Source organism: Tamandua tetradactyla, chromosome 6 (assembly GCF_023851605.1).
Source record: "Tamandua tetradactyla isolate mTamTet1 chromosome 6, mTamTet1.pri, whole genome shotgun sequence".
NCBI lineage: Eukaryota > Metazoa > Chordata > Mammalia > Pilosa > Myrmecophagidae > Tamandua > Tamandua tetradactyla.
In genome coordinates this window covers 9,523,876-9,549,955 of record NC_135332.1, presented here as the reverse complement: position 1 = coordinate 9,549,955, position 26,080 = coordinate 9,523,876, and the positions used below count along the sequence as shown (strand labels likewise).

At 38.4% G+C, this 26,080-nt stretch overlaps 1 protein-coding gene and 1 long non-coding RNA gene across 3 annotated transcripts in view; one reads left to right on the top strand and one right to left on the bottom strand.

Moving 5' to 3' along the window:
• The window catches only part of LOC143687063 (ABC-type organic anion transporter ABCA8-like), a 76,058-nt gene extending 73,210 nt beyond the window's left edge, over positions 1-2,848 (top strand). For both annotated transcript variants that reach the window (XM_077163678.1, XM_077163677.1), the window contains 3 exons: positions 515-594; positions 1,975-2,030; positions 2,132-2,848. In XM_077163678.1, coding sequence (XP_077019793.1) covers positions 515-594; positions 1,975-2,030; positions 2,132-2,230 — 235 coding nt within the window. In that variant the 3' untranslated portion in view covers positions 2,231-2,848. The remainder of the gene's footprint in view (positions 1-514; positions 595-1,974; positions 2,031-2,131) is intronic.
• Positions 2,849-6,997: 4,149 nt separating this feature from the next.
• The window catches only part of LOC143687062 (uncharacterized), a 74,859-nt gene continuing 55,776 nt past the window's right edge, over positions 6,998-26,080 (bottom strand). Inside the window, exons 2-5 of the long non-coding RNA XR_013177377.1 lie at positions 23,354-23,413; positions 20,274-20,362; positions 12,432-13,082; positions 6,998-9,113 (exon numbers count right to left, since the gene is read on the bottom strand). This is a non-coding gene — a long non-coding RNA (uncharacterized LOC143687062). The remainder of the gene's footprint in view (positions 9,114-12,431; positions 13,083-20,273; positions 20,363-23,353; positions 23,414-26,080) is intronic.

Below are 26,080 nucleotides of genomic sequence, written 5' to 3'. Positions count from 1 at the left end.
ATACACATATGAGAAAAAATTATTTAAAAATTGATTATTCACTCAACATAATTTGGTGCTGAATTCCTGAAATTTCTGGTCTCCCACTGAGAAACCCAATCATCATATTCTGTATCAGGAATAGTTAAGTAGGATGGAGGGAGGGGGTGAGACAGGCAGTTCTGTGGAGAACGGACCTGGATTTCTACCCTTGTTGGGAACTTTAAGAAACTAGAGGATGTCAGCTCCTGATTGGAGGATAACCACCAGTATCAAGTGTTCAGCTTAGAAAAGAAGGTAGACGATGCCTCTAGCAAATGTTGAAATTTCATATGGACAGTGCCATCCTAGGAGCCAGACACCATAAACTGCCTGGTTCTTCTCCTCCTATCCTTATGAGCTGCTTCTTTTGGGTCACTATGGATTCACCCAAGGATTCCCACCTGTGCCAAGCAGACTCTTATTTACAGAAGCAAAGACCAGAAAGATGTTTTCAGTCATGGCAATTAAGAACGTCTGTCTAATCTCCTCTCAGGTTTTCTTCTCTGATGGTTTATAAGTTGCCGGTGGAAGATGTGCACCCTTTAGCACAAGCTTTCTTCAAATTAGAGAATGGTAAGAATTATAATTTGGAAGTAAGACCCAGGGAAGCAGATAATTCCGAATCGTAAAATGTCCATGGGCATGACAAAATGAAACGTGAATTAATGTGCTCAATTTAAAAGTTAAAAGCTCAAATTGAATTTTAGGAACACAAAGCCAAGGAGGTGGAGGAATTCCGTATGTGTGTGTGAGTGCATGAGTGTGCATTTGTGTGTGCATGTGCTGGGGAAATGGGGTTTGGGAGTAATTTTTACATTTGCCTTGTGGGTTTTATTCATGTGTTTTTGCATATATATGCAAGTGATATACATGTATGACTTGCCAAAACTTGATTATATATTCACTGAAGGAAAATTCTGTTACAGCGTAGATACGTACATGTAAAAATTAAGTTTTTTGTGGACTTACATGTTGTTTAATTGCCTGAGTCTGTAGATTATGAAAGCGACTTCCTTTCTGGTCATTAAAGCAACCTTCTTGGCTCTGCTGTACTTTAAAACTGGGCACACTGCCCCATCACCTCGAGGCTCACTCTTTTCCTTGCCATCCTAGCTTGTACTAGGATGAACTTGTGATGTTCAGAGTGGCATCACACTCTGCCACTGTGAACTCTGCTGGTCTAAACTCCCTCCCTCTGCCATTTTCATTGTCACTACACAGCGATATTTTGCTTGCCTGTCACCTGCCCCAAGGAAGACAGTCAGGTCCCCAGGTTCTAGAAGAAACTCTTTTCAGTCCTGTTGACAACATCTGTGGTCAGTGATGCATCTTCTTTTCATTCTCCATTGAACTGAACATCCAGCGTTCAGGGTCATGTGGTCATTTGCCGCTCTGCAGGTTGGCACTGATGTTGGAACTGGCCCGGGACTGTGGATGGCTTATTTCCAATTCACTGACTGCTATGATGGCTCCATCCACCCTTCCTAATTTACTTTGGTCAACAAGAAGCATTTTCACTCCTATCAGGGGAACTGCTGTGGCTTCCAGAAAGAGATTCCCATAGATATCTGCTTCTTAGAAAACCACACATGTCATTCTCTACAATCTTCTGAGCTTGCCTCCAAATGTCTCTTCCTCCCACAGCTTCCTGCTACCGTGCTGAATGCACTACAGCACTCACTTTACATGCAGGGAAGGAACGCAGCCAGCACTGTTTCCTCCCTTTAAATCCACATCTAAAACCCTGCGGACCATGGAACCATAACACGTCCACCCCTCCATGCCCAATTCAGTGCCTTGCGGTGGTATATTTTTAACTGAATGATGTACTTAGGACACGAGCAACTATTACGTTAATTTGTTCGACATTTTTTTAAAAAACGTTATGTACTTACCGTATATCTGAATATTCAAAAAAATAAGAATCCCTAATACGCGATCATCCTCATGCAGTGAAGCAGAGCTTCGACCTGGAGGAGTACAGCCTCTCCCAGTCTACCCTGGAGCAGGTGGGCCATTCCAGCGATTTCCTGTGTTCATATTAATGCATGCTATGCGCCTCTCCCTTGCACTCACTGGGGCTCTTTCTTTATGCCTTCCCCCTTTGCAGGTTTTCCTGGAACTCTCCAAGGAGCAGGAGCTGGGGGATTTTGAGGAGGAACTTGACCCCTCAATGAAGTGGACGCTCCTCCAGCAGGAAGAGGCTTGAAGGCTTGATACCCCATGTTTCCATTTAAAGTTATGGTTGTTTATTGAAGGCATTTATTTTTATAGCCTCAAGGTCATATTTGAAAAATGACATTATAAAAACTGAAGTGGTTCTCGGTGTTGTGAGACAGGAGTAAGGGATGGTGTGCAGATATGAGGACAGCAAGGAAAGGGGCGCTATCCCCACAGGCCACCCCTAGTTCCTTTATTCTGTGTAATGCTGAATAAATAAATTTACTTTTATATGATTAAGTTTCTGAGTATGATAAACACATTTCATTTAAATTTTTTATTAAAATTCTAACTACATTCTTAACCTAGAATGAGGTTAAGATTCCTAACCTAGATTGAGAAGTACATATATTTACTCATCTGGAAGTTGGGTATTCTGTAAAGCTGATATTTTAGTATGACTTTACATGACCATGTCAAAAAAGATCATACTTTATAAAATATATTTTAGTATGCTTTCTTATGGCTAAAAACACAAAAATGTCATTCATCATAGTATCTGATATCAATAGGTTTGAAAACATGTAAATATATTCCAAATGGGCATGCGATCAATGATAAAGACACAGTCTGGAAAACTAAAAAATAAATTGCCACTAGGCATTTATTGGACTTTTCTATTTCTGTAAACCAATTGAGTATCATTTTCATTTTGTTTCTAAATCTGAGCTTTAAATATACTTGCTTGTAACTGATCTTCTGTGAGTATTTGTCACCTGGTCTCAGAAATCTGATAACTGTAGTAACAGCTTAAATAACCAAGTGGGTAGAAAATGTAAAATCTCATATGTTTAGTTTTGAAGAATGTTTTTTTTTTTTTACCCCATGACCTCCTGTTTACATATTTCATTGAAATCTAGGTAAAAATAATCTCTAATACAAACATATTTGATGATAAATCATTAGGGTATGCATACTGGACTTCAAGACCATCAAAATAGATTCGTCTGTTGCACTAGCATTTAGGCTACAGTTTTGGATATTGGCCTAATTATTTCCCTTGTCTGCTGAGTATAATAATAAATATTAATTCCAGATACTTCCTGGGACTTGCTTTAGTGTTTATGATCATAAAAACAGTTGATTCACATAGAGGATCATACTCATATTTCTGTTTGCTTGGACATGAGGTTACCTAATACTTCCTTTAAGCTATGTGGAAGGATGTTGGGATTTAGTGTCCCAGGAAACCTAAGTCCAGGTTGGCCTCTTCCTTGGTACATGGTCATGACTAAGTCCTGCCACTGTGCCACACGTAGGATACTTTTTTTCCCACATGTGGGACGTGAGCCTGTTCTAGTTTGCTAGCTGCCGGGATGCAATATACCAGAAATGGAACAGCTCTTAGCAAGGGGAATTCAATGAGCTGCCAGTTTACAGTTCTAAGGCTGAGAAAATGTCCCAGTCAAAACAAGTCTATAGAAATGACCAATCAAAGGCATCCAGGGAAAGATACCTTGGTTTAAGAAGGCGGATAAAGTTCAGGGTTTCTCTCTCGAGTGAGAAGGCACATGGCGAACACAGTCAGGGCTTCTCTCTTGGCTGGAAGGGCACATGGCAAACACGGCGTCATCTGCTAGCTTTCTCTCCTGGCTTCCGGTTTCATGAAGCTCCCCGGGAGGCGTTTTCCTTCTTCATCTCCAAAGGTCGCTGGGTGGTGGACTTCAGCCTCTCATGGCTATGTCGTTCTGCTCTGCTCTCTCTAAATCTCTCATTCTCCAAAATATATCCTCTTTTATAGAACTTCAGAAACTAATCAAGACCCACTCAAATGGGTGGAGGCATGTCATCCCCTAATCCAGTTTAACAACCACTCTTGACTAAATCACATCAACCAGGGAGATGATCTCATTACAGTTTCAAACATACAGTGTTGAATAGGGATTATTCTACCTTTATGAAATGGGACTTATATTAAAACACGGCTTTTCTTAGGGGGCATGCTTCCTTTGAAACCAGCACAGAGCCCACCAGGATTCAGCCAGGCCCACACATTCTCCCCACTCCCCGAAGCTGCCTCATGCACTTAGTGGGATTGCATTGGGAAGGCAACAGACATAGAAAATCCAGTTCTTCACCTTGACATGGTCACAATTTAATCAGGAAGTTAACTTATAGATACTTGAAAAGCACAGACCAGAATAGAACAATATATAATCAAATGTGACTATGTATCAACAAGGATGCTGTCTACAGAATGTTTTACATGCTTCGAACTTTTGGATTTTATTAAGAGGCAGTTGTACAAAGGATCCCAGCATCTGAGAGTAGCAAAAATAAACATTTTAGAGAGGGGCCATTCAGTAACTCTGGAAAATAAACATTTTTACATTTTTTTATTTAAGTTTTATTCACATATCATACAATCCATCCTAAGTGTACAATCAATAGCTCTTGGCATAATCATATAATTGTCTGTTCACCACTACAGTCAATATGAGAACATTCTCATTTCTTCCAAAGAAAAAAATCCCAGTCCCTTATATCCCTCTATTATTGATATTTAGCTTTGGTATCAAGCCTTTTTTTACAGTTAATGAAAAAATATCACAATGTTACTGTGAATCACAGACCTTAGTTTACATTAATTAATGCCACCCTAATGACACCTTGTAACAGTAACATGCATTTGTTCTAGTTTTCTAATTTTTATATGATCAACCACCTTCACTGTTTTCTCTACATTTTGCTAAGTTATATCGCCCCAGTTTTATCCTCTGGCTTTCGTTTTGGTGACATACACAACTCGAGCTTTCCTCTTTCAACCATACCCATACACAGCTTTGTTAATTACACTTACAGGATCGTGCTACCATCACACAGTATTGTGCCATCCACTTCTGAATCTTTACAATCAACCTTATTAAACATTCTGTACTCCTTAAGCATCGATTGCCCAATTTCTTCCCTTTTTCTATCTCCTACTAACTTGTGTTCTCAACTTTTGCTCTTAAAGTTCACTCGTTAATGTTAGTTAATGTTAGTGAGACTATACAGTATTGGCCCTTTCATTTTTGGCTTATTTCTCTCGATATAATGTCCTCAAGATTCATTCAAATCGCTGCATGCCTCAAGACTTCATTCCTTTCTGTAGCTGCACAATATTCCAATGCATGTATACACCACAGCTCGCCCTTCTGCTCATCACTTACTGTACACTTTAATCTTCCCCCACCCATTGGCAATCATGAATAATGCCACCAGATGTCATTGTGCAAATGTCTTTTCATGTCTGTGCTTTCAGGTCTTCCGAGTATATACCAATTAACGTATATATCCCTCAGTAAAGTTTCTCTCATTTAGAAAGTTTAATGAGCTAATGAGCTAGATTCTCAGAGATGGGTCAAAATTTTATTACAGCCTGTTGTATCATTTTAGCTCTCTCAGTATTTCCTCAAAGTCCCCAAAGTCAAAAGAATAAAAATTTTAAGTATAGAATTTGTAGCCAATATTTTCAGTAAAATGACCTTTCAGTAAAATTGAGTCTCAAAAGATCTCAAATCTATAGTAATTTCAAAGATGTAATAGGAAAAGGAGATAGTGAGTTCTAAATAGCGACCATTTACTGAGCATGTAACGTATATATATATATATGTAAATACATGCATATATACATATATGTTATTCATTCTTACTGCTAATTTTCACAGAAAACATGCAAAGAAAGAATATGATCTTCATTTTACAGGCAAGCAAACAGGCATTTAGAGCTTTGGATCCATGGTAGAGCCAAGTGAATTCTCTGTAAGTCTAAAGCCATTGACAAATTATGCTTCCAAGCATTCATTAAACACTCTATTGGAAACACAGTGTGAACTGATACACAGTTCTGCTCCTTGAAGTGATTATAATTGAATTAAGAAGGAACAATGTGCATACCTATGAAAATCGAAGAAAACCTACAAACAATAAACAATAAATAGCTAGTTTGCCACTTTAATGTGCTCTCAAAATATAAAGAAAGACACCACATGATCACTAAGGAGGTAAAAGTGGCAGTAAGCAGAAGCATCTCCTAAAACAATCTTCCAAAAATAACTCATGTAGTAACCGTGAATTAAAAATAGTTAAATAAGATACTCTGCGCTGTGGAGATGATTTTCTGAGTTTTCATTTCCAGTTCTTTGAACATCCTTTCTTCCCTTTTAAAAACCCTGGTCTTTCTGGTCTAAGAAAATTCTTCACAGGTCAAAAAATTGTGCCCTGGAGAGTGCGTCTCCCTGATTCTTTTCCCCCACCCCCATCCTCGGCATCCTATCAGGTCTGTTTCTTCATCTTGCACTGGGTACAAAAGCATGAAGAAAGCTCACCTCCCACCTGCAGTGAATATGTCTCTGTGTGGCACAGTGATCAAGGCTGGGCCTAAGGTCAATCTGGATCTGCTGCCTACTATCTCTGCAGACCTTTTTTTTCTCATCTGTAAAATGATGGGTTACTGTGACAACCAATGGAGACAGAGACAAAGGCAATGATAGTGCCAAACCGTTGCCTGCCTGTCACTCCCAGAAGCTCCCCATGTCCTGCACAGGTCCTTTCTTGCTCATACTCCTTCACTTCTCACTGCCCCATCAAGATGTATTTGTTTTTTGCCCATTTCCCAAGGGCCAACCAAGGTGTCTGCAAATAATCCACCAAACATATTGATTATAATGAAGGACTTCATGTTGTGACCGAAAAATAATAAAAACAAGCTCTTTCGATTCCCGGTGTCTGCCCATGTAAAAATAAATAAATAAATAAATCAAAAGTAAAAAACAAGCTCCATTTTTGTTCTTAGAAGCCAGTCGACATCTCACTAGCACCCAAGAGGCTTTAACTCAATCTGTGGATCAAACCATCCTTTTTATCATAGAAAACCTGGTCTTCAGAAAAAAGTAACAGAGAACTGTGTCAAACCTGACCTGAGCTTAAGTTTCATATCTGCTCTTTTAAAAGGGAAAACCTGCCTAATTCTTGACATAGCTTTGTTTGGGACCAAAGTCTGAGTGTAGACTTTTCCCAATATATCTGCGAAGGAAATCTGTTACCACAAGCCTGGTACCACCCAGAACACGGTAAATTGTGGGATGTTTGATGACTGATTGGCAGGTATTTTTTAAATGCAATTTTATTGAGATATATTCACATACCATATAGTCAGGCAAAGTGTACAGTGGTTCACAATATTCTCTTGTAATTGTGCATTCATTATCACAATCAATTTTGAACATTTGCACTGCTCCAGAAACAATAAAGATAAGAATAAAAATAAAATACAAGTAAAAAAGAAGACCCAAAGCATCCCATACCCCCTATTTGGCCCTATCATTTATTTATTTATTGTCTTTATTTTCTTACTCATCTGTCCATACATTGGGTAACAGGACAACTGTCACAAGGTTTTTACAATCACATGGTCACACCTTAAAAGGTATACAGTTATACAATCATCTTTAAGAATCAAGTCTACTAGATTACAATGCAATGGTTTCAGGCATTTCCTTTTAGCCATTCCAATATACCATAAAGTAAAAAGTGCTATCTATATAATGATTAAGAATAATGTCCAGAATGACTTCTCAACTCTGTTTGAAATCTGAAACTTTATTTTGTCTCATTTCTCTCTTCCCGCTTTTGGTCAAGCTGGCTTTCTCAGTTCCATGATGCCAGGTCCTGGCTCATCCTGGGAGTTCTATTCCACATTGCCAGAGAGATTTACAACCCTGAGAGTCATGTACCACATAGGGGGAGAACAGTGAGTTCACCTGCTAAGTTGGCTTAGAAAGAGAGGCCACATCTCTCTAAGAAAAGAGTGAGTTATAAGAGGACTTAACTTATCCTTTGCAGGAAGAAGTTTCATAAGGGTAAGCCCCAAGATCGAGGGCTTGGCTTTTTAAATTGGTAGTCCCCAAAGCTTATGAGAATACCAGGAATTCCCCAGGTGGGAAGTTTAATATTTCCACTTTTCTTTTTTAACCAGTCCCTCGAGGGGAATTTGGGAATACTTTTTAATCTTCTGCCTAGATTACTCTGGGTTGCATCAGGACATCACACTAACCTGTACAAACCAACAAGATTTCACTCCCTACTCAAGCTTCCATGTAATTGCAGTGTTTGAATAAACTGACCATACAAGTTAAATTAGACAGTGTGCTGCAGAAAATATAAATTTGGCATCAAATAAACAACTCTGCCTTTGGTCTCACACAGAGGTTTAAGCTTTAAAATAAAGACAATATCATCCTTTATCTTGTATTCCGATTTACCTTAGTCCTGGACATGTTCACTTCATTCATGCCTCTAATTGATTTCTGGTCTCTTTTTCATTCACCTAGCTGCATGCCTCACAACATCATTATTTTTTGAAGCTGTTCAGTATTCCATTGCATGTACATACCACAGTTCACCTTTCTATTCATCTGTCAATGTACACTTAGGCTACATCCCTTCATTGCAGATCGTGAATACTGTCACCATAATGTCCATTCTTGACCCTGCTTTCAGTTCTTCCAAGTTTATACCTAATAATGGGGTTGCAGGATCTTATAGCAACCCTATCATTAGCCTCCTGTGGAACCACCACACTGCCCTCCAGAGGGGTTGCACCATTCTACTTCCTTACCAACAGTGAACAGGTACATCTCTTGTTCTAGTTTGCTAGCTTCCAGAATGCAATATGCCAGAAACGGAATGGCTTTTAGAAAGGGGAATTTAATAGGTTGTTAGTTTACAGTTCTATGGCTGAGAAAATGTTCCAGTTAAAGCAAGTCTATAGAAATATCCAATCTAAGGCATCCAGGGAAAGATATCTTGATTCAAGAAGGCCGATGAAGTTCAGGGTTTCTCTCTCATGGAAGGGCACATGGCAAACACAGTCAGAGTTTCTTTCTCATCTGGAAAGGCACATGGTGAACAAAGTCAGGGTTCCTCTCTCATCTGGAAGGGCACATGGCAAACACAGTGTCATCTGCTAACTTCTTCTCCTGGCTTCCTGTTTCACGAAGCTCCCTGGGAGGCATTTCCTTCTTTATCTCCAAAGGTCGTTGGTTAGTGAACTCTGCTTCTCTCGGCTATGCCATTCTCCTTTGCTCTCTCTGAATCATTCTCTGAAACTTTTCATTCTCCAAAATGTTTCCTCTTTTATAGGACTTCAGAAACTTCCCACCCAAATAGGTGGAGACATATCTCCCCTAATCCAGTTTAACAACCACTCTTGATTGGGTTACATCTCCAGGGAGATGATCTAATTGCATACAGGACTGAATAAGGATTATTCTGCCTTTACGAAATGGGATTTAGATGAAAACATGGCTTTTCTAGGGGACATATGTCCTTTCAAACCAGCATATCTCTCTTTCCACATTTTCTCCAGCACTTGTATGTTCCTGTTTAACACAGAAGTTGAACAGATTTTTATTTGGTAATTATCTTTTCTCAGATATTTGCAAGTTTCAGGTGGTTTTGGTCTTTATTTTCATAAAAAGGAAAAAACTAAAAAACAAAAAGTGAAAAAACCAAGAGTCCAGTAAAGTGATGATCCCAGAGAAGTTCTGCTACCTAGAGAGTTTGGGGCTCTCAGTAAGACACAGATGTTCTAGTAATAAAAGTTCCACTGGGTACCACTTAGCACTAGCCTGAAGTTAGTTGACTTCTAGTCATGGTTTCCAAATAGGGTGAAAGAGTAGGCACATACACATCCAAAGAACTTTTGGATGACATAAGGATGAATTTAACATTGATGGTCAGGAGACCTCATACATGCCTTGTTCTAGAGATAGAGCCAATTCAGCCAGCCTGAGGCTTTTGTGGTAGGGAACTGCCGAGCTTTGTTTGGAGGATGATAAAATCGTTGTATTTTTCTTCTAATATTTTTATTGTGTGTGTGTGTTTGCATGTGGTATTAAATCTGGGGGTTTTACTTTGAAAAATGAAGTAGAGGTCTACAGTTACTTTTTAATGCACTTAATTGAAATACATTCATATACCATAAAATCATCCAAAGTGTGCAATCAATGGTTCACAGCATCATCATATAGTTGTGCATTGATCACCACAGGTTTTGAACATTTTCATTACTTCAAAGAAAAAAAATAAAAAGAGCACCCAAAGCATCCAACACCCCTTAGCCCCTCAATTATTTATTTGTTTATTGTCTTACGCATCTGAGCACACACTGGATAAAGGAAGCATCAGACACAAAGTTTCACAATCACATGGTCATACCATAAAAGTTATAGGTATGCAATTATCTTCAAGAATCAAAGTTACTGGATGTGCTGGTTTGAAAGGACATATGCCCCCTAGAAAAGCCATGTTTTTATCCTAATCCCATTTTGTAAAAGCAGCCGTTTCTTCTACTCCCTATTCAATGCTGTATGTTTGAAACTGTAATTAGAGCATCTCCCTGGAGCTGTGATTTAATCAAGAGTGGTTGTTAAACTGGATTAGGTGGCAACATCTCTCCACCCATTTGGGTTGGTCTTGATAAGTTTCTGGAGTCCTATAAAAGAGGAAACATTTTGGAGTATCAAAGAAATTCGGAGAGAGCAGAGAATGCTGCAGCACCACGAAGCACAGAGTCCATGAGCCAGTGACCTTTGGAGATGAAGAAGGAAAATGTTGCTTCTTATGAAACAGAGCTCAAAGGATATTAAGGAATGATGAGAAAGAAAGACAGACAGGAACAGGGGGTCTGAAGATCAACCATAACAAACAACAGACTCTTTGCTTTTTACACTGATTATTTAGAGAAAATTTTTATATCTTTTCATTAGAACAGGCTAAGAGTCCAAGAAAACATTGTCATTTTAAACTCATTAAATCTTTCTTGATTTTAATCACAATTTCCATTTTTATAAACCCTCAGCAAGTATTATATTAGTTCAGGCTTTGTCCTACATTTTTCTCATTTTGTAACAGTTATTCATTTCATCTTAGGATAAAACTATTCTCTTTTTCCTATTAAAAAAATGCATCTTTTTTTATTTTTCATACTGAAGTCATTATTTTAAACAAATATTTTACCACATATAATTACCATCAAAATTAAATTTGTTAGAATAATGTTAAATACTTAAAATACTTTAGTTAATGCATAGTCAAAATATCAATATATAGTTTTTAACAAGAATTTTCAGTTTTAAAGTTCTTAAAATATATTTCTTTTTCAAATGTGAATACGAGCTAAACTCATGGCCAGTTTCCAAATTGCTGTTTGTTGAGGATCTAAGTTAACAAAAGGAGATGGGGCTGCCATTCCCATTCCTTGTCACAGATTTTATTTGTAGCATTGGTATAAATTTCAGTAAAATAGTTATTTAGATTAAACCAAGGTAACTTAACAGAACACTTTGAATCAGAACTACAATCCTGAATTGCATATTCCTCAGGGGACCAATCTGTTACAATTCCATAGGAACCATTAATGAGTACTGACTTTTGTTCAGCATGGCATTGTTCCTATTGAATATTTTATGACTCGGGTATATATGAATTTTTATATAAAGGCAGCTCATTAAGAACAAGCTCCAAAATTAATTTTTTTTTATCTTGCTCTGCTAAAAGTATGGTAAGGAAGCAATTTTTAAAATCTATTGTAATAATAGAGCGGATTTTAGAAATTAAAACTGGTGTGGGCAAGGCAGATGGTAATGACTCCATGGATTGAATTACAGCATTGACTTTTATCAAATCAGTTAACATTCTCCATTTTCCTGATTTCTTTTTTACAGTAAATGTTGGAGAATTCCAGGGACTATGAGATTCTTCTATATGTCCCACTTTAAACTGTTTTTGAACTAACTGAGTTAGAGCCTCTAACTTTTCTATAGATAAGGGCCACTGCTCAACCCACAAAGGCTCATTTGTTTTCCAAGTTAAAGGTGTGGGTTGGAGTGTTATGCCAACAGTGGGCTCAATTATATATTTGGATAGCTGAGAAAAAGTACATACTGGAGTATGTTTAAGATTAAGTGTCTCATATCTGTTTCTTAATTGTTTTCCTGCTTTTGTCCAAGTTTGAGGATTAACTGTATTTTCTTCTGAAAACCATGGATAATAATCCTGTACATGACAAAGAAAAGTTTCTAATTGAGACTGAGAAAATTTTGTGCCTCCAGTGGACAGCATAGATTTATAGAGGTTCCTTTCTGCTGAACCTGAATACCCCATCCTTTACATCTAGCTGAAAATATCTCCAATTTGCTCCTTACCTTTTTTTAGCTCGTTCGCTCTTTGTAGTATCTGAAGTGGACATCCCTGGAGCGTCTCCTCACTTTATGCTTTAAGAGTTCCCTTATCAGATCCCTGTCTGGGCACCAATTGCTGAGTCTAGTTCAAGCAACTGTCCAAACACGATCAAAAGGGCAGTGGGAGATTGAGAAAAAACACAGCACAGAGTTTAAGAGAAAGCGGGGGCTAGGTGGTTCATTGCCTGACTGAACACAATGACCACATAGAAACAGGAATATCTTCCCCATTTTGTTATGCTTGCCACAAAGCCTTCATAACCAATTTCCATTGCTTAAGATTTAAAACATTACGGGTTAAGGCTGAAACCAATAACAATGCTTCTGAACCAAAGAAAAGAGCTCTAGTGACTCTGAAGTCTTCATTGAGACCCCTGTAGTTTTTAATAATGTTTTTAACACACAAACATACTCCTCCAGCCACTCATTGTGATTACCTGTTACCCTGATGCTACAAGGAAAATGCTTACTTACCAATATGGCTCGTCGAGTCCTCTTCTATCGGCTGGACAAACGTCCCTCTAACGGAGACTTTTCCTTGGTTCCTTAATATCGTCCTGGAGTCTTCTTCTTCTTTGTGCCCCACGTTGGGTGCCAGATGTTTCTTCCTACAGACTGGAGTACAAAGGATATTAAGGAATGATGAGAAAGAAGGAAAGACAGACGGGATCAGGGGGTCTGAAGTTCAGCCATAACAAGCAAGACAACTTTATTCTTAACCAGATCCTGCTTATATACTGCAGGGTGACAAAAGGCATGCATGCATTTCCTGAGGGAACAGAGTGCTTATCTTTCAGTGCTCTCTTCCTTCATACTTAACATAACCGTTAGGGGTAAACAAACATTCTCTTCCTCCCAGACTGTTCTACATAAAGCAGATAATAATCTCCACAGTTTACTGCCACCACCACCCTGATGCCAGATGCTCTCAACAAATTCTTCAGGTCTTGTTTTAACCTTTGGCTCCTACAAGAAAACGCCTCCCAGGGAGCTTCATGAAACCGGAAGCCAGGAGAGAAAGCTAGCAGATGATGCATTGTTCACCATGTGCCCTTCCAGCTGAGAGAGAAGCCCTCACTGTGTTCACCATGTGCCTTCTCACTTGAGAGAGAAACCCTGAACTTCATCGGCCTTCTTGAACCAAGGTGTCTTTCCCTGGATGCCTTTTATTGGACATTTCTATAAACTTGCTTTAATTGGGACATTTTCTCGGCCTTAGAACTGTAAACTAGCAATTTATTAAATTCCGCCTTCTAAAAGCCAATCTGTTTCTGGTATATTGCATTCCGGCAGCTAGCAAACTAGAACACTGGATTATAGTTTATTTCAGGTGTTTCCTTCTAGCTATTCTAATACACTAAAAACTCAAAAGGGATATCTATGTACTGCATAAGAATATCTTCCAGAATGACCTATAGGCACTATCTGAAACCTCTCAGCCACTGACACTTAATTTTGTTTCATTTCTCTTCCCCTTTTTGGTCAAAAGGGCCTTCTTAATCCTACAATGCCAGGGCCACACTCATCCCCAAGAGTGATGTACCATGTTTCCAGGGCAATTTACATCCCTGGGAGTCATGTCCCATGTAGGTGGGGAGGGCAGTGAGTTTATCTGTACAATTAACTTAGAGACAGAGGTCACATCTGAGCAACAAAGAAGGTTCTCTGGAGATGAGTATTAGGCATAATTATAAGTACCCTTAGCTTTTCCTTTGCAGGAAGAAGTTTCATAGGGGCTTGCCTATGAAGATCAAGGGTTTGACCTATTAAATTGTTAGTCCCCATAGCTTGCAGAATATCAGGAAATCCCCAGGTGAGGAAGTTTATTATGTCCACTTTTTTCAAGAGTCTTTCAAGTGGACTTTGCAAATATTTCTTTATTTTCTACCCAGATTACTCAGGGATGTATCAGGGCATCATGCTAATCTGTATAAACCATAATATCTCATTCCCTATTCAAGGTACTGTGTAATTATGGCATTCGAATAAACTGACCATACAAGTTAAATTAGTGTGCTACAGAAAATATAGATTCTGCACCCAATAAACATCTCTTCCTGTGGCTCACACAGAATTTTAACTCTTAAAATATAAACAATATCATCCTTTACCCTTTTGGCTGATTTACCTTAGTCCTAACTATATTAGCTTCATTCATGTCTCTAATTGAAGTCTGATCTCTTTTTCAGCTTTTTTAGCAGTTGCTGTAAGGGATAATGCTGATTGTCAGAGCTGCAGGACTCTAGCTCTGAGTCTCAGACATCACACAGATACCCAAAGTTCCAGGGGGTGGCCAGGTTATACAAAAGGGCTCAACATCTTTGAATTTCAAAATAACCATTGCAACTCAGGAACAGATGTGACTGCTGTAAGAGCTTACAGTCTAAGAACCTTTACAATAAGCCTTCCCCTGATAACCTACGTTCTTGAATTCAGTTCTCAGAGTTTTCACATTGTAGTTAGTCCATGTTAGTGAGGCATTATAATATTTGTCTATTTATTTCTGGCTTATTTCACTGAGCATACTGTTCTCAAGGTTCATTCACTTAGTTGCATGCCTCACAACATCATCACTTCTTGCAGCTGCTCAATATTCCATTGTATGTATACACCACAGCTCACCCTTCTGTTCATCAGTCGATGTACCCTTAGGCCACCTCCATCCATTGCAATAAATACCAGTGTGTAAATATCCATTCATCCTCCTGCTTTCAGTCTTTCCAAATATATACCTAATAATGAGGTTACAGGATCTTATGGCAACCCCATACTTAACCTCTTGTGGAACCACCACACTGCCCTCCAGAGGGGTTGCACCATTCTGCTTCCTTACCAACAATGCATAGGTGCATCTCTCTTTCCACATTGTCTCCAACACTTGCATGTTTCTGCTTATTTTTAAACAGTTTTATTGAAACACCATACAATACATACTAAGTAAACAGTCAATGGTTCTCAGAATAATTACATAGTTAGGTATTTACCACCACAAATTATATGAGGACTTTTCCATTTCTTCCACAACAAAAGAAGAAGGAAAAAAATAAAAAAGGGAAACAAAAACACTACTGAGAATCCCATACCCCTCTCTTATACCCCCTTTCCTGACATTTAAGTCTGGTACATTGCCTTTGTTACACTTAATGGAAGCATATTATGATGTTACTGTTAACTGTTGGCCCTAGTTTGCATTGATTGTATTTTTTCAGTATAACATCCCATTTTCAACATCTCGCAATGTTGACATTCATTTGTTCTCCCTCATTCCTTTCCCTATCTGTTCTTTTGTGTGTTGATTTCAGATATTCTGTCCTCTAGTTCACTCGTCCTTTCTTCTGCCTTTTCAAACTGCTGTTGTAATTTTCCATTCTATTTTCATCTCTTCTATTGTCACTTTCATTCCCATAAGTTCTTCCATTTGTGTTTTCAAGCTTTTGAGTTCATGTTCGCTCAATGTATTCTTTATATCCTTCATCTCTTTTGCCATATCTTCCCTCAACTCATTGATTTGATTTTGAATTGATTTAGCATGATTTTTTGAACATCTTTAATTAGTTGTTTAAATTCTGGTGTTGCATTTGAAGTGTTAGTTTGTTCCTTTGACTACCCATATCTTTATTTTTCCTGGAATGACTTATAATTTTTTGCTGGTGTCTAGGCATCTGATTTCCATTATTCATTTATTCCAGAGGTCACTTTCACTTTTTTACCTAGGGCTTTCTTATTGGTTGGCTTTGTTCTTTATCTGGTTTGTTTGTTTGTTTGTTTGTTTTATTTTGTTTTTGCTTTTATTTTTGTTTTTGGCAATCAATTCAAGTTATTCTAGACCTCTAGCATGGCTTCTGCTTTGCTGATTAGAATTTTTCAGCCCTTGTTTTTCTGCTTCTTGCCCTGCCTGTATGAAACTGTTAAGACCCATGATGATAGCTGTGGTTTAGAATTGAGAGGAAGCTTGTATCCAGGTTCTAAGTAAGTTGCTACCAGTCACAGAACTAATGAAGATAAAGCAATATAAATGCTAGGAATTCTGATGATCATGGTTTTGATTTGAAATCTTCCTCTTTTGGCTAGTTTGAGTGGTTCTGAAACTAAGTAAAGGAGACTTTGTGGCTGTGCTGGTTTGAAAAGACTACATGCCCTAGAAAAACTAAGTTTTAATCCTGATCCAGTCTTGTGGGAGCAACTGTTTCTTTTAATCCGTATTTAATAATGTAGGTTAGAGTTTTTTTATTAGACTATCTCCATGGAGATGTGACTTGCCCAGTTGTGGGTATTAACCTTAAATTAGAGGGAAATGTGACTCCACCCATTCCAGGTAGGTCTTCATTAGTTTACTGGTATCCTATAAAAGAGGAAACGTATTGGAGAGAGGAGATCCATGAGAATGCCGAAAGCCAGAGCCCACACAACCAGAGACTTCGGAGATGAAGAAGGAATATGCCCCTGGGAGACCTTCATGAAACAAGAAGCCTGACGGGAAAGCTAGCAGACATTGCCATGTTTGCCATGTGCCTTTCCAGTTAAGAGAGAAACCCTGAACTTCATCGGCCTTTCTTGAGTGAAGGTAACCTCTTATTGGTGCCTTAATTTGAACATTTTTATAGCTTTGCTTTAATTGGGACATTTTCTTGGCCTTACTACTGTAAACTAGCAACTTAATAAATTCCCAATTTAATAAATTCCCCCTTTTTAAAAGCTGTTCCATTTCTGGTATATTGCATTCCAGCAAAGCAAACTAGAACAGTGGCATTTTTGATTTATAGCCTCTGTATTACTGGAAAGCACACAGGAAGAAGGATGTAGTGAATGTTGAAATCCATATTCAAATACCACGAAACTTTCAAATATCCCCAGCCCTGACTTTTCCCTGGACCCCCACTCATATATCAATGACTTGGTCTGATTTCTTTGTTTTAGTGTCTGTTCTGGTTTGAAACTATTATGTACCCCAGTTTCTGGTGGGAAACTTTGACTGGATTGTTTCCACAGAGATATGACACACCCAGCTGTGGGTGTGACATTTTGGTTAGATTACTTCCATGGAGATGTGACACACCTAATGTGGGTAGGCCTTTTGATTAGAGGGAGATATGACTCCATCCATTCAAGGAGGATCTTGATTAGTCTACTAGAATCCTTTGAAAGGGGAAACATTCTGGAGAAACCTCAGATGCAGATGCTTGGAGAACAGTTGCTTCAGAGCTGACACAGCCAGAGACCTTTCAAGATGTGGGGCCCAGTAGACATCACCACGTGCCTTCCCATAAAATGCTAAGCAAGCCAGAACCTGGAGAGAGCCAACAGAAGCAAAGAGATGGAGCTCAGCTCCAAATGAGGAACCTTTACAGAAAGCAAAGGCTGAATGCAGTGGAGCCTAGGAGCAAGGGACAAGCAGGTGCCAGCCAGGTGCCTTCCTAGTTGACAGAGGTGTTCCAGACAGCATCAGCCTTTCTGGAGTGAAAGTAGCCTCTTGTTGGTACCTTAATGTGGACATTTTCATGGCATAGGAACTGTAAAGTTGTAATGTCATAAATTCCCTTTATAAAACCATACCCTTTCTAGCATATTGCATTCTGGCAGCTTTAGCAAACTAATACAATGTCTAATTGGCATTTCAAGCAAAATGTGCCCAAAATAGAGCATTTAATATTTCCCTTGGCCTTCCCAGTCTCAGTAAACAGCAACATCTAACAGCCAGCCTAGGGACCAACCTTGGTTTCTCTCTTCTGTCCTTCCACTGAGCTAATCCAATGGCAAGTAGTGCTAACCCCTACTCCAAAATGCATTCCAAATCCATCCACTTGTTTGTATCTCCACTGCTACCAGCCAGGTCCAAGTTGCCATATTTCTCATCCAGATGTTGCACCAACTTCCATACTGGTTTTCCTCTGTCCCATCTTGCATCTTATGTTTCATTTTTAGCACAACAACCACAAATCAGATCATGTCATCCATTCCCTCTCTAACATATACCACTGCACTAAAATATAAATAAAATTCAAACTGTTCATTCAGGCTCACAGATCCTTATCGTGTGTGGTCTCCGCCCATCTCTTCAGACTCCAGTCACATTGGCCTTCTTTCCGTCCTTTAAACAGACTAAGGCTATTCTTATCATAGGATTCTTGCATTTTCTGTTTCTTTTGCCTAAAACTTTCTCCCAAACACTCATATGTCCAATTTCTGGAGTCCTTCAGGACTCTACTAAAATGACCCCTCTTAAAAAATAAGTTTTTTATCTACTTGTGGATGACCTATCTCCCTCCCCGACTTGAATGCAATCTTCACAAGTGCTGTGGTCTCGTCTGTCTCGATAACAATTGTTTCTTCAAGGGGCTAAAACAGCGCTTATCCCATACTAAGCATACAATAAATTATCATCAAATTAAAGTATTAGCTAACTAAGTACACCCTTGGTCCCCGCTGTTCTAGCATTTACTATTCTGTATTGAAACTATCTGTCATTAAAATTTCTCCTTTATTAGACTGTCATTTTTTTACAGAAAGGAGACATGTCTTATTTGTCTTTGTATTCTTAGTGCCCAACACAGAGTAGATGCTCAATTAATATCAAGTGAATATTCAAAGTGGCAGAAAAGAACTAAAGGAGGAAGTGAAAGATCATTAAAAATAATTGCTCCTTAAAATAATTCATGTAGCTGAAATTATCTGAACATTGTTTAACCAAAGGGCTAAGAACATTTGAGCAATGATCACTGGTTCTTTTAGGAACAAATCTGAGAAATTAAATTTCAAATTAAAAATGCAAAATCAATGAAGATGGATCACACAAGGTATGAGCATGTACCGGTTTGAATCTGTTTCGTACCCCAGAAAAGCCATGTACTTTAATCCTTATTCAATATTGCTGAATGAGAGCTTTTTGATTATTCATGGGGAAGTGACCCACCCAATTGTGAGTGGTAACTTTTGATTAGTTGGTTTCCATGGAGATGTGTTTTCACCCTTTAAAGGTGGGGTTGCTTACTGGAGCCCTTTAAGAAGGAACCATTTGGGGAAAAGCTTTAGAACCCATGCAGAGACCTTTGGAGATGAAGAATGAAAATGCCCCTGGGGGACCTTGATGAAACAAATGAGAAGCCTGGAGAGAAAGCTAGCAGAAGTCACCATGTGCTTTTCCAGTTGGGAGAGAAACCTGGAACATTGTCTGCCTTCTTGAATCAAAGTATCTTTCCCTGGATACCTTAGAATGAACATTATCATAGCCTTGTCTTAATTTAGACATTTTCACAGCCTTAGAACTGCAAAATTGCAACTTAATAAATTCCCCCTTATAAAAGCCATTCTGCTTCTGATATATCGCATTCCAGCAGCTTGTAAGCTAGAAAAAGATAAACCCAATTAAACAGGTAAAACAAATTAAACAGGGCAAATTCAAATTAAAGATGAAAAATTGACAATGTAATTTATGCTCCATTCATTTCTTCAGTAAATCTATACCATGCATCCCCTATGTGTCAAACACTGACACACAGAAATGTCACAACAAATAAGGCAGTGTCTGGAAGGGGAGAGAAAATATGTCATATCGAGTAAGTATCTTCTATATATATCAGACACCTGACTTACAGTCTTACAAGAAGGATAATTATTACCACTTTACAGGTGAAACTGAGTTGCAAAGAGTTTTAGTAGCTCACCTATGATTGCACCATTGGAAGATCTGGAATTTGAAATCAAGTCTGTTTGATTCCAAAGCCCATGACCATGCTAGCAAGTCTAGAATAAAATAGAACATAATTAATGCAATGCTAAGAGAATTACATATAATTAAAGTGGCAGCACCTAAAAGAGTAAATGACTCTTGGCTCTTCCTGGTAGGGAGTGTAGCATATGAAGTAAACTTCACAGGTAGGTTTCCTTGAGCTTGAGTCCTAAGGATGAGAAGGAATACGACATGTTGTCAAGGAAAAGGAATGGCAGGCTGAACGAAAAGTAGGTACAGTGCTAGAGAGCATGGAACAGCTTGGGCCAGTCCACATTTCACTTTGAAGGAGGGAAAAAAAAACTATAAAATAATTGTTTTATGTACCTAGAGAATTGGAGGAGGGGATACTAGGATGGGGAAATCAAAAAGGTTTCCAGAACCACTTATTTTCAGACCTGTGCATGATCCCAACATCATTTGAGCATTTTTATATAATAGCCATGACCATGATTTGTGGCTATCTGGTATCAGATTATGCTGGATTTGTTGCAAAATGCAAACCACAGTTGCTGAGCATTTGGTGGCAGCTGTTTAAGCAATGAAATATCCAGTTTGTACTTGTAAATGTTGTAAGTTCCTTTATGATGGCCATTTCCTTTGTTTTCTTTGAAGAGGGAGACTGAACAGCAGAGGTGTTTAAAAATAAACACAAGGAGATTGCTATTTTTATGTGGACACAGATTCTGAAATTCCATGTTGCGCATCTACTATTCAAAAAATGTGAGGTTGTGAAGTCATGTTCCGTGGTTCAGAGAGTTGAAGAGTCTGGCTCCTTTAAGAACTTCCAACAGGGAAGAAAGTGGATGTTGGCAAAGCAAACAGGCAGGAAGAAAAATGAGTTCTAGAATAAGAGGAGTTGTGTGAAGGGACCACAGGTTGGAGAGGGAGGGAGTTGATGCACTGCCATTTAATGTGGGAATAAAAACTCGCTCAAAGCTCTAGCAGGGGAAAACTTGAGAAGTTTAGTTGAAAGGTAACAAGGAAGTTCTGTTGAGCCATTGCAGACTTTAAGACCATTGAAGAAGAGCTACTGACATAATTAACACAAATATTCCAATTTGAGTTAAAATTATGATAGTGCTATTTCTTCTCCACTCAAAACCACCATGCAAGCTCCCTTATACTAAACCACACTGCTTAATTGTATACACCAAAGGCTTAAGAACAAGGAATTAACAAAAGTTTAGTCTGATATAGTTTTCCTTACCCTTTGTAGTTACCAATGGCAGGTAATTACAGTTAAATGTAATGTAACAGGTCACTTGGGTAGGTAGAGATTTGGGTTTTGACACTGCCCAACATACTCATGTTGCATTTGGGACTTTGATGATAACAGGTCAAATTAGCTAAATGTTCTCCCTGGAGCACTTAATTGCATTTATGAATTAGAAGAAGTAGAGAGTATACTAAGGAAAGGTATTAGAACTCCAACTTCCTCTTCCTCTGAGATTCAAAGATGTTAAACTGATAAATTGATGTCAGCCAATTGAACAAGATTACTGTATATTGTTTTTAATTTCTCATATTAATAACATAGTGAGAGTATTTTGCTTATTAAAGTAGAACTTGGATTTTAAAAGACTTTAAAAACCGATTGAGTGGTTTATTTATTCCCTCTAGTCATTTGTTTTCTTGAGTTTTTTTGTAAATAGCAGATGCAGAAAGTATAGTATGGCTTCTCCAGCAGTAGGTTTTAATTGTTTCTAATAAGAATGTGCTTCTTTGCTTAAAAGCAGCAAGCCTTTAAAGGAAAAGGAAAAAGATACGAATTATAGACTAGAACATTCTCATTTATTATCCCTCTCATATTGATAAAAGGAGTTGAGATAGCTCACAACAACAACAACAACAAAAAAAAAAAACAAATGCAACCCAACTGTTAGAAAAATACAGTACAAGAACAAAAAAACAGAGACCACAATACCAAGAAAGCACTTAGTGAGCAAAGGAAATAATGAAGCAAACTTCAAAACCCTGTGAAACGATTTTTTTGTTTCTGCAAATAGTTTTAAAAGAGAACTGGACAATTTTCATCATTAAAAATGGCTACAGCTGGATCTCAAAAGGATTTATTCTAATCTGCCAGCCAGATGTCACAATAAACAAACACTTGAAAATACTGCAGCTCCAAAATACCTCTGGGAGACAGGCATGTCATTCTGGAACATTCCACAGAACAAAGAAGATATAAAAAATGGTCTTGTAGGTAGGTAAGAAAATAATTCCATAATATTGACATTCTATTAAGAAAACCTTCCTTTTTTATAAAAAAAAAAAATGTAAATACCAGTATTGGGGAAATTAAGGTGACCTGAAGAATTAATTCATCTTGTTTCACAGACCAAAGAAAGATTGTAAGAAGACTTCCAGTAAAGGCAGCACGAGGACATCAGATAATCCCACTTCACAGAAAACAAGTATAGAAAATGGGCAAAAGAGTTAAAAGCAACCATTTCAAGGACTAGCAATGACCCAAAGAAGGCAGCCCACTGTGAAAAGTCCCTCTTGACAAAGTGCTGCCACCTGTGGTTGGAGCAGCAGGAGGTATGCGGCGTTGGTGCCTGGAGGTCCTCCCATCCCACCCACACACTCAGGGGCAGAACCTAGGGAACTGCCCAGGGGAGGAAGTGCTGAGCTCATTTGGGAGCAAGCAGCAAACCCTCCAGCTCTACTACTGAAGGCAGAAAATTCAATTCAGGACAAGTAGGAGACCAGCCAGAAATTTAATGGAGAGATCCTGGAAGTCAGAAAACCAGAGAAACACCAAGAAAATAAACCTTCTGCACCTGTCTGGTTGCCTGCAAACTTGTGAAGATATGGGGGAGACCCATGAAAGCCTGGCAAAGTGGACCTGAGAGCTTGGAATGGACTCCTCAGCTCACACGGGCAGCAGAACTCAGGTCTGGAGCTTGAGTTCTGCCCAGATCACTGTAACCTCCCAAGTGCAAAGACGCTGGGGAGACTCTTCAAAAGCCAGATGTAAAGACAATTTTTAAATGATACAATGCAACATCCAAACATTAATTGTATTTCTTTACATGAAATTAACTTTTCAAAAATGTATCTTTTATCTCTGCAATATGATTTTTATCTCCCTGAGGACAAGAATTCTCTGTGATGTTTTCTGGGTTTGCCACCAACAGAAAGTCAGATTCACCTTTGAGTCCTGAAAGTCACTTCTCAGGGACCATGAGCTTCTTAGTGGCCTTTACATTTTCTATAATAGAAAAAAAAATGTATCAGTTCCAAAATACAAAAATAAAAACTCGGCCATATTGATATTACTAAATGGTAATTAGCTAGCTACAAAGATGATATCTCAACATTAACGATTGCTCAGTTTAGTATTTGAAAGAATTTTACTAAATTTGAGAGATGTTGCATGAGGATTAGAAGAATGGATTTTTTGAGTAAATAATGCCACAGGGAATGGAAAAGAATGAGTCATCATAGAAGGTTCATGAGCCTCCAAAAAGACAAAGCTTCACAGAAGAGAACATCTAGAAGATAAGCAGCTGTGAACGTGCTTATTAGAGGAGAAAGATTGCTTAATGACAGACAAAATCAGATTTACCAGAGGACTTTCTTGTTCCAGTCTTTATTGTGTTTTCATCACTAACCTGGGATCATTATACTTGCCTTCATATCCATCAATATTTATTTATGTTAAATATAAATGTTTTAAATATTTGATTTCTATATAAAATTGTCTTCTATACCCAAAGAAAATATCCTGCCCCAAAACAAAATAAAGTTATTAAACATAGTCCTTTTATCTCAGAAACTTTTTCAGTTTAATACTTTTATTTATCTATTCTATGATGGTGAGAATAATTTTAAAATGCTATTAGTGATCTTTTCCTTAATCTCATTGACAGTTCCCAACATGATGACCAAAGAAAACTCAGTTACACGTTGCGTGTTGTACTTTTCTCATTGTGCAAAAATTCTCTGAGATTTCACAGAGATTTCAAATAACTCTTTATATGTTGACAGTATTGTTCTGGTTTGCTAGCTGCTGGAATGCAACACACCAGAAATGGATTGGCTTTTAATAAAAGGGGATTTATTTTGTTAGTTCTTCAGAGGAAAAGCAGCTAACTTTCCACTGAGGTTGTTTCTTACATGGAAGGCACAGGATGGTCTCTGCTGTTCTTCTCTCCAGGCCCCTGGGTTTCAACAACTTTCCCAGGGGTGACTTCTTTCTGCATCTCCAAAGGCCTGGGCTGAGCTGCGAGTGCTGAAATGAGTCACGCCGAGCTGCTTAGGCTGTGCTACGTTGCGCTCTCTCATTTAAGCACCAGCCAATTAAGTCAAACGTCATTCATTGCAGCAGACACTCCTCCTAGCTGACTGCAGATATAATTAGCAACAGATGAGGTTCACGTACCACTGGCTTATGTCCGCAGCAACAAAACTAGGTACGCTCGCCTGGCCAAGTTGACAACTGAATCTAACTAACACAAGTATGAATGGCTGTCTTCTATACCTGAGTCACCTCTCTTAATGACAACAGTGATAAAGAGTTCAGACTCTCCAGAATCACCCCAAATTTTATTGGATTCCAAGTTTCTATTTAAACTGCCTTCTGGGGCTTTCTCCTCTTTTCTCAAGCCCAGACTTGCAGTTTCCATACATTTTTTAGGCAAACATTGAGCACTGTCTTCAACATGGGATTGCTGCAGTTCAGATAATTTGCCAAGTGAAGCAATCCAAAATCAAGAAGGAATCTTAGATTTCACAAATTTTGGATTAAATATTAGCAATGCATCAAAGAAAACCTTCACAACGCTGTTTCCATCTATATGTCAGAAAAATTATCTCAGATATGAAATAATAAAAATCTTTGATGAATGCTGGGAGAGAAACAAACTACTTAAGCTCTTACCTAAATTATCTTTTTAAAAAAGCAATTAAAATTAAGTGCATTTTACCCTTTTGCTTGTTCTTGAGAACAAGAAACTGAAACTAATTACGTTCTCACCACTCTATCCTGTGATGACTTGACGGAGAATGATAGATCCTCACGCTACCTTCCTTCAGTTACTCCAACTGAAAGTCTTTATGTGGAACTTTGTTATGGAAAATAAAGAGAAGGGCAAAAAGAAATGGGGGGTGGGTGGCTGCCACATATTTACCCCTCCACTCAGGCTTGTCATGAGGGATCCACAACATGAAAGGAAGAATTCAGAGTCACATGCAGGAGTGAAGTGCTGAGTCAGCCACAGCTGGTTGGAAGTAGAAAGGAAGTGCAGAAGTAACCTCAGTGGGTGACTCAGGAGTGAGTATGCCAAGTGCCCATTCTTTCTCAAATGCCCTAGAAGGTGGTGAGTCTGATGGAAGTGGAGAAGGCTGAAGGGAAAAAGGCTGATGCTTGGGTTTCCTATTTATTTGCTATCTCAATCTTAAGTGGAAGCGTTCTACTTCAAGACAAATATGTCTTCCTTCCCCATTCCAAATCCTCAGCGATCATGGAAAAGATTGGGGTACAACAATACAGAGAGATGGGCGCGGAAGGTTCCATAGCGTGGAGTCCTGTCAACTGTGGCAGTGGATGTGATTTAAAAGCTGTTCATACCAAAAAGAACAAAAAACCTCTTCTATCAGGTATAATGTTTTGATCAAATACAATCATTTAGATGGATCCTTGTCTGAGTTATGATATTACAAATAGATTACAGTTGAAGCAGTCTAAGTTTCAAAAAATATATAATCCATACTATTAAGTAATTCGACAAAAAATAATTTTAATACCTTGTTCTCCTGAGGACATGAGACTAGACCTTGATTTCTGAGATTAGAGCTGCTTGAGGGAGATTGTTCTTTTTTTTTTTTAATTGTGTTCTGTGTTCCCGTAAATATGATCTAAGCATTGTGTCAGCTT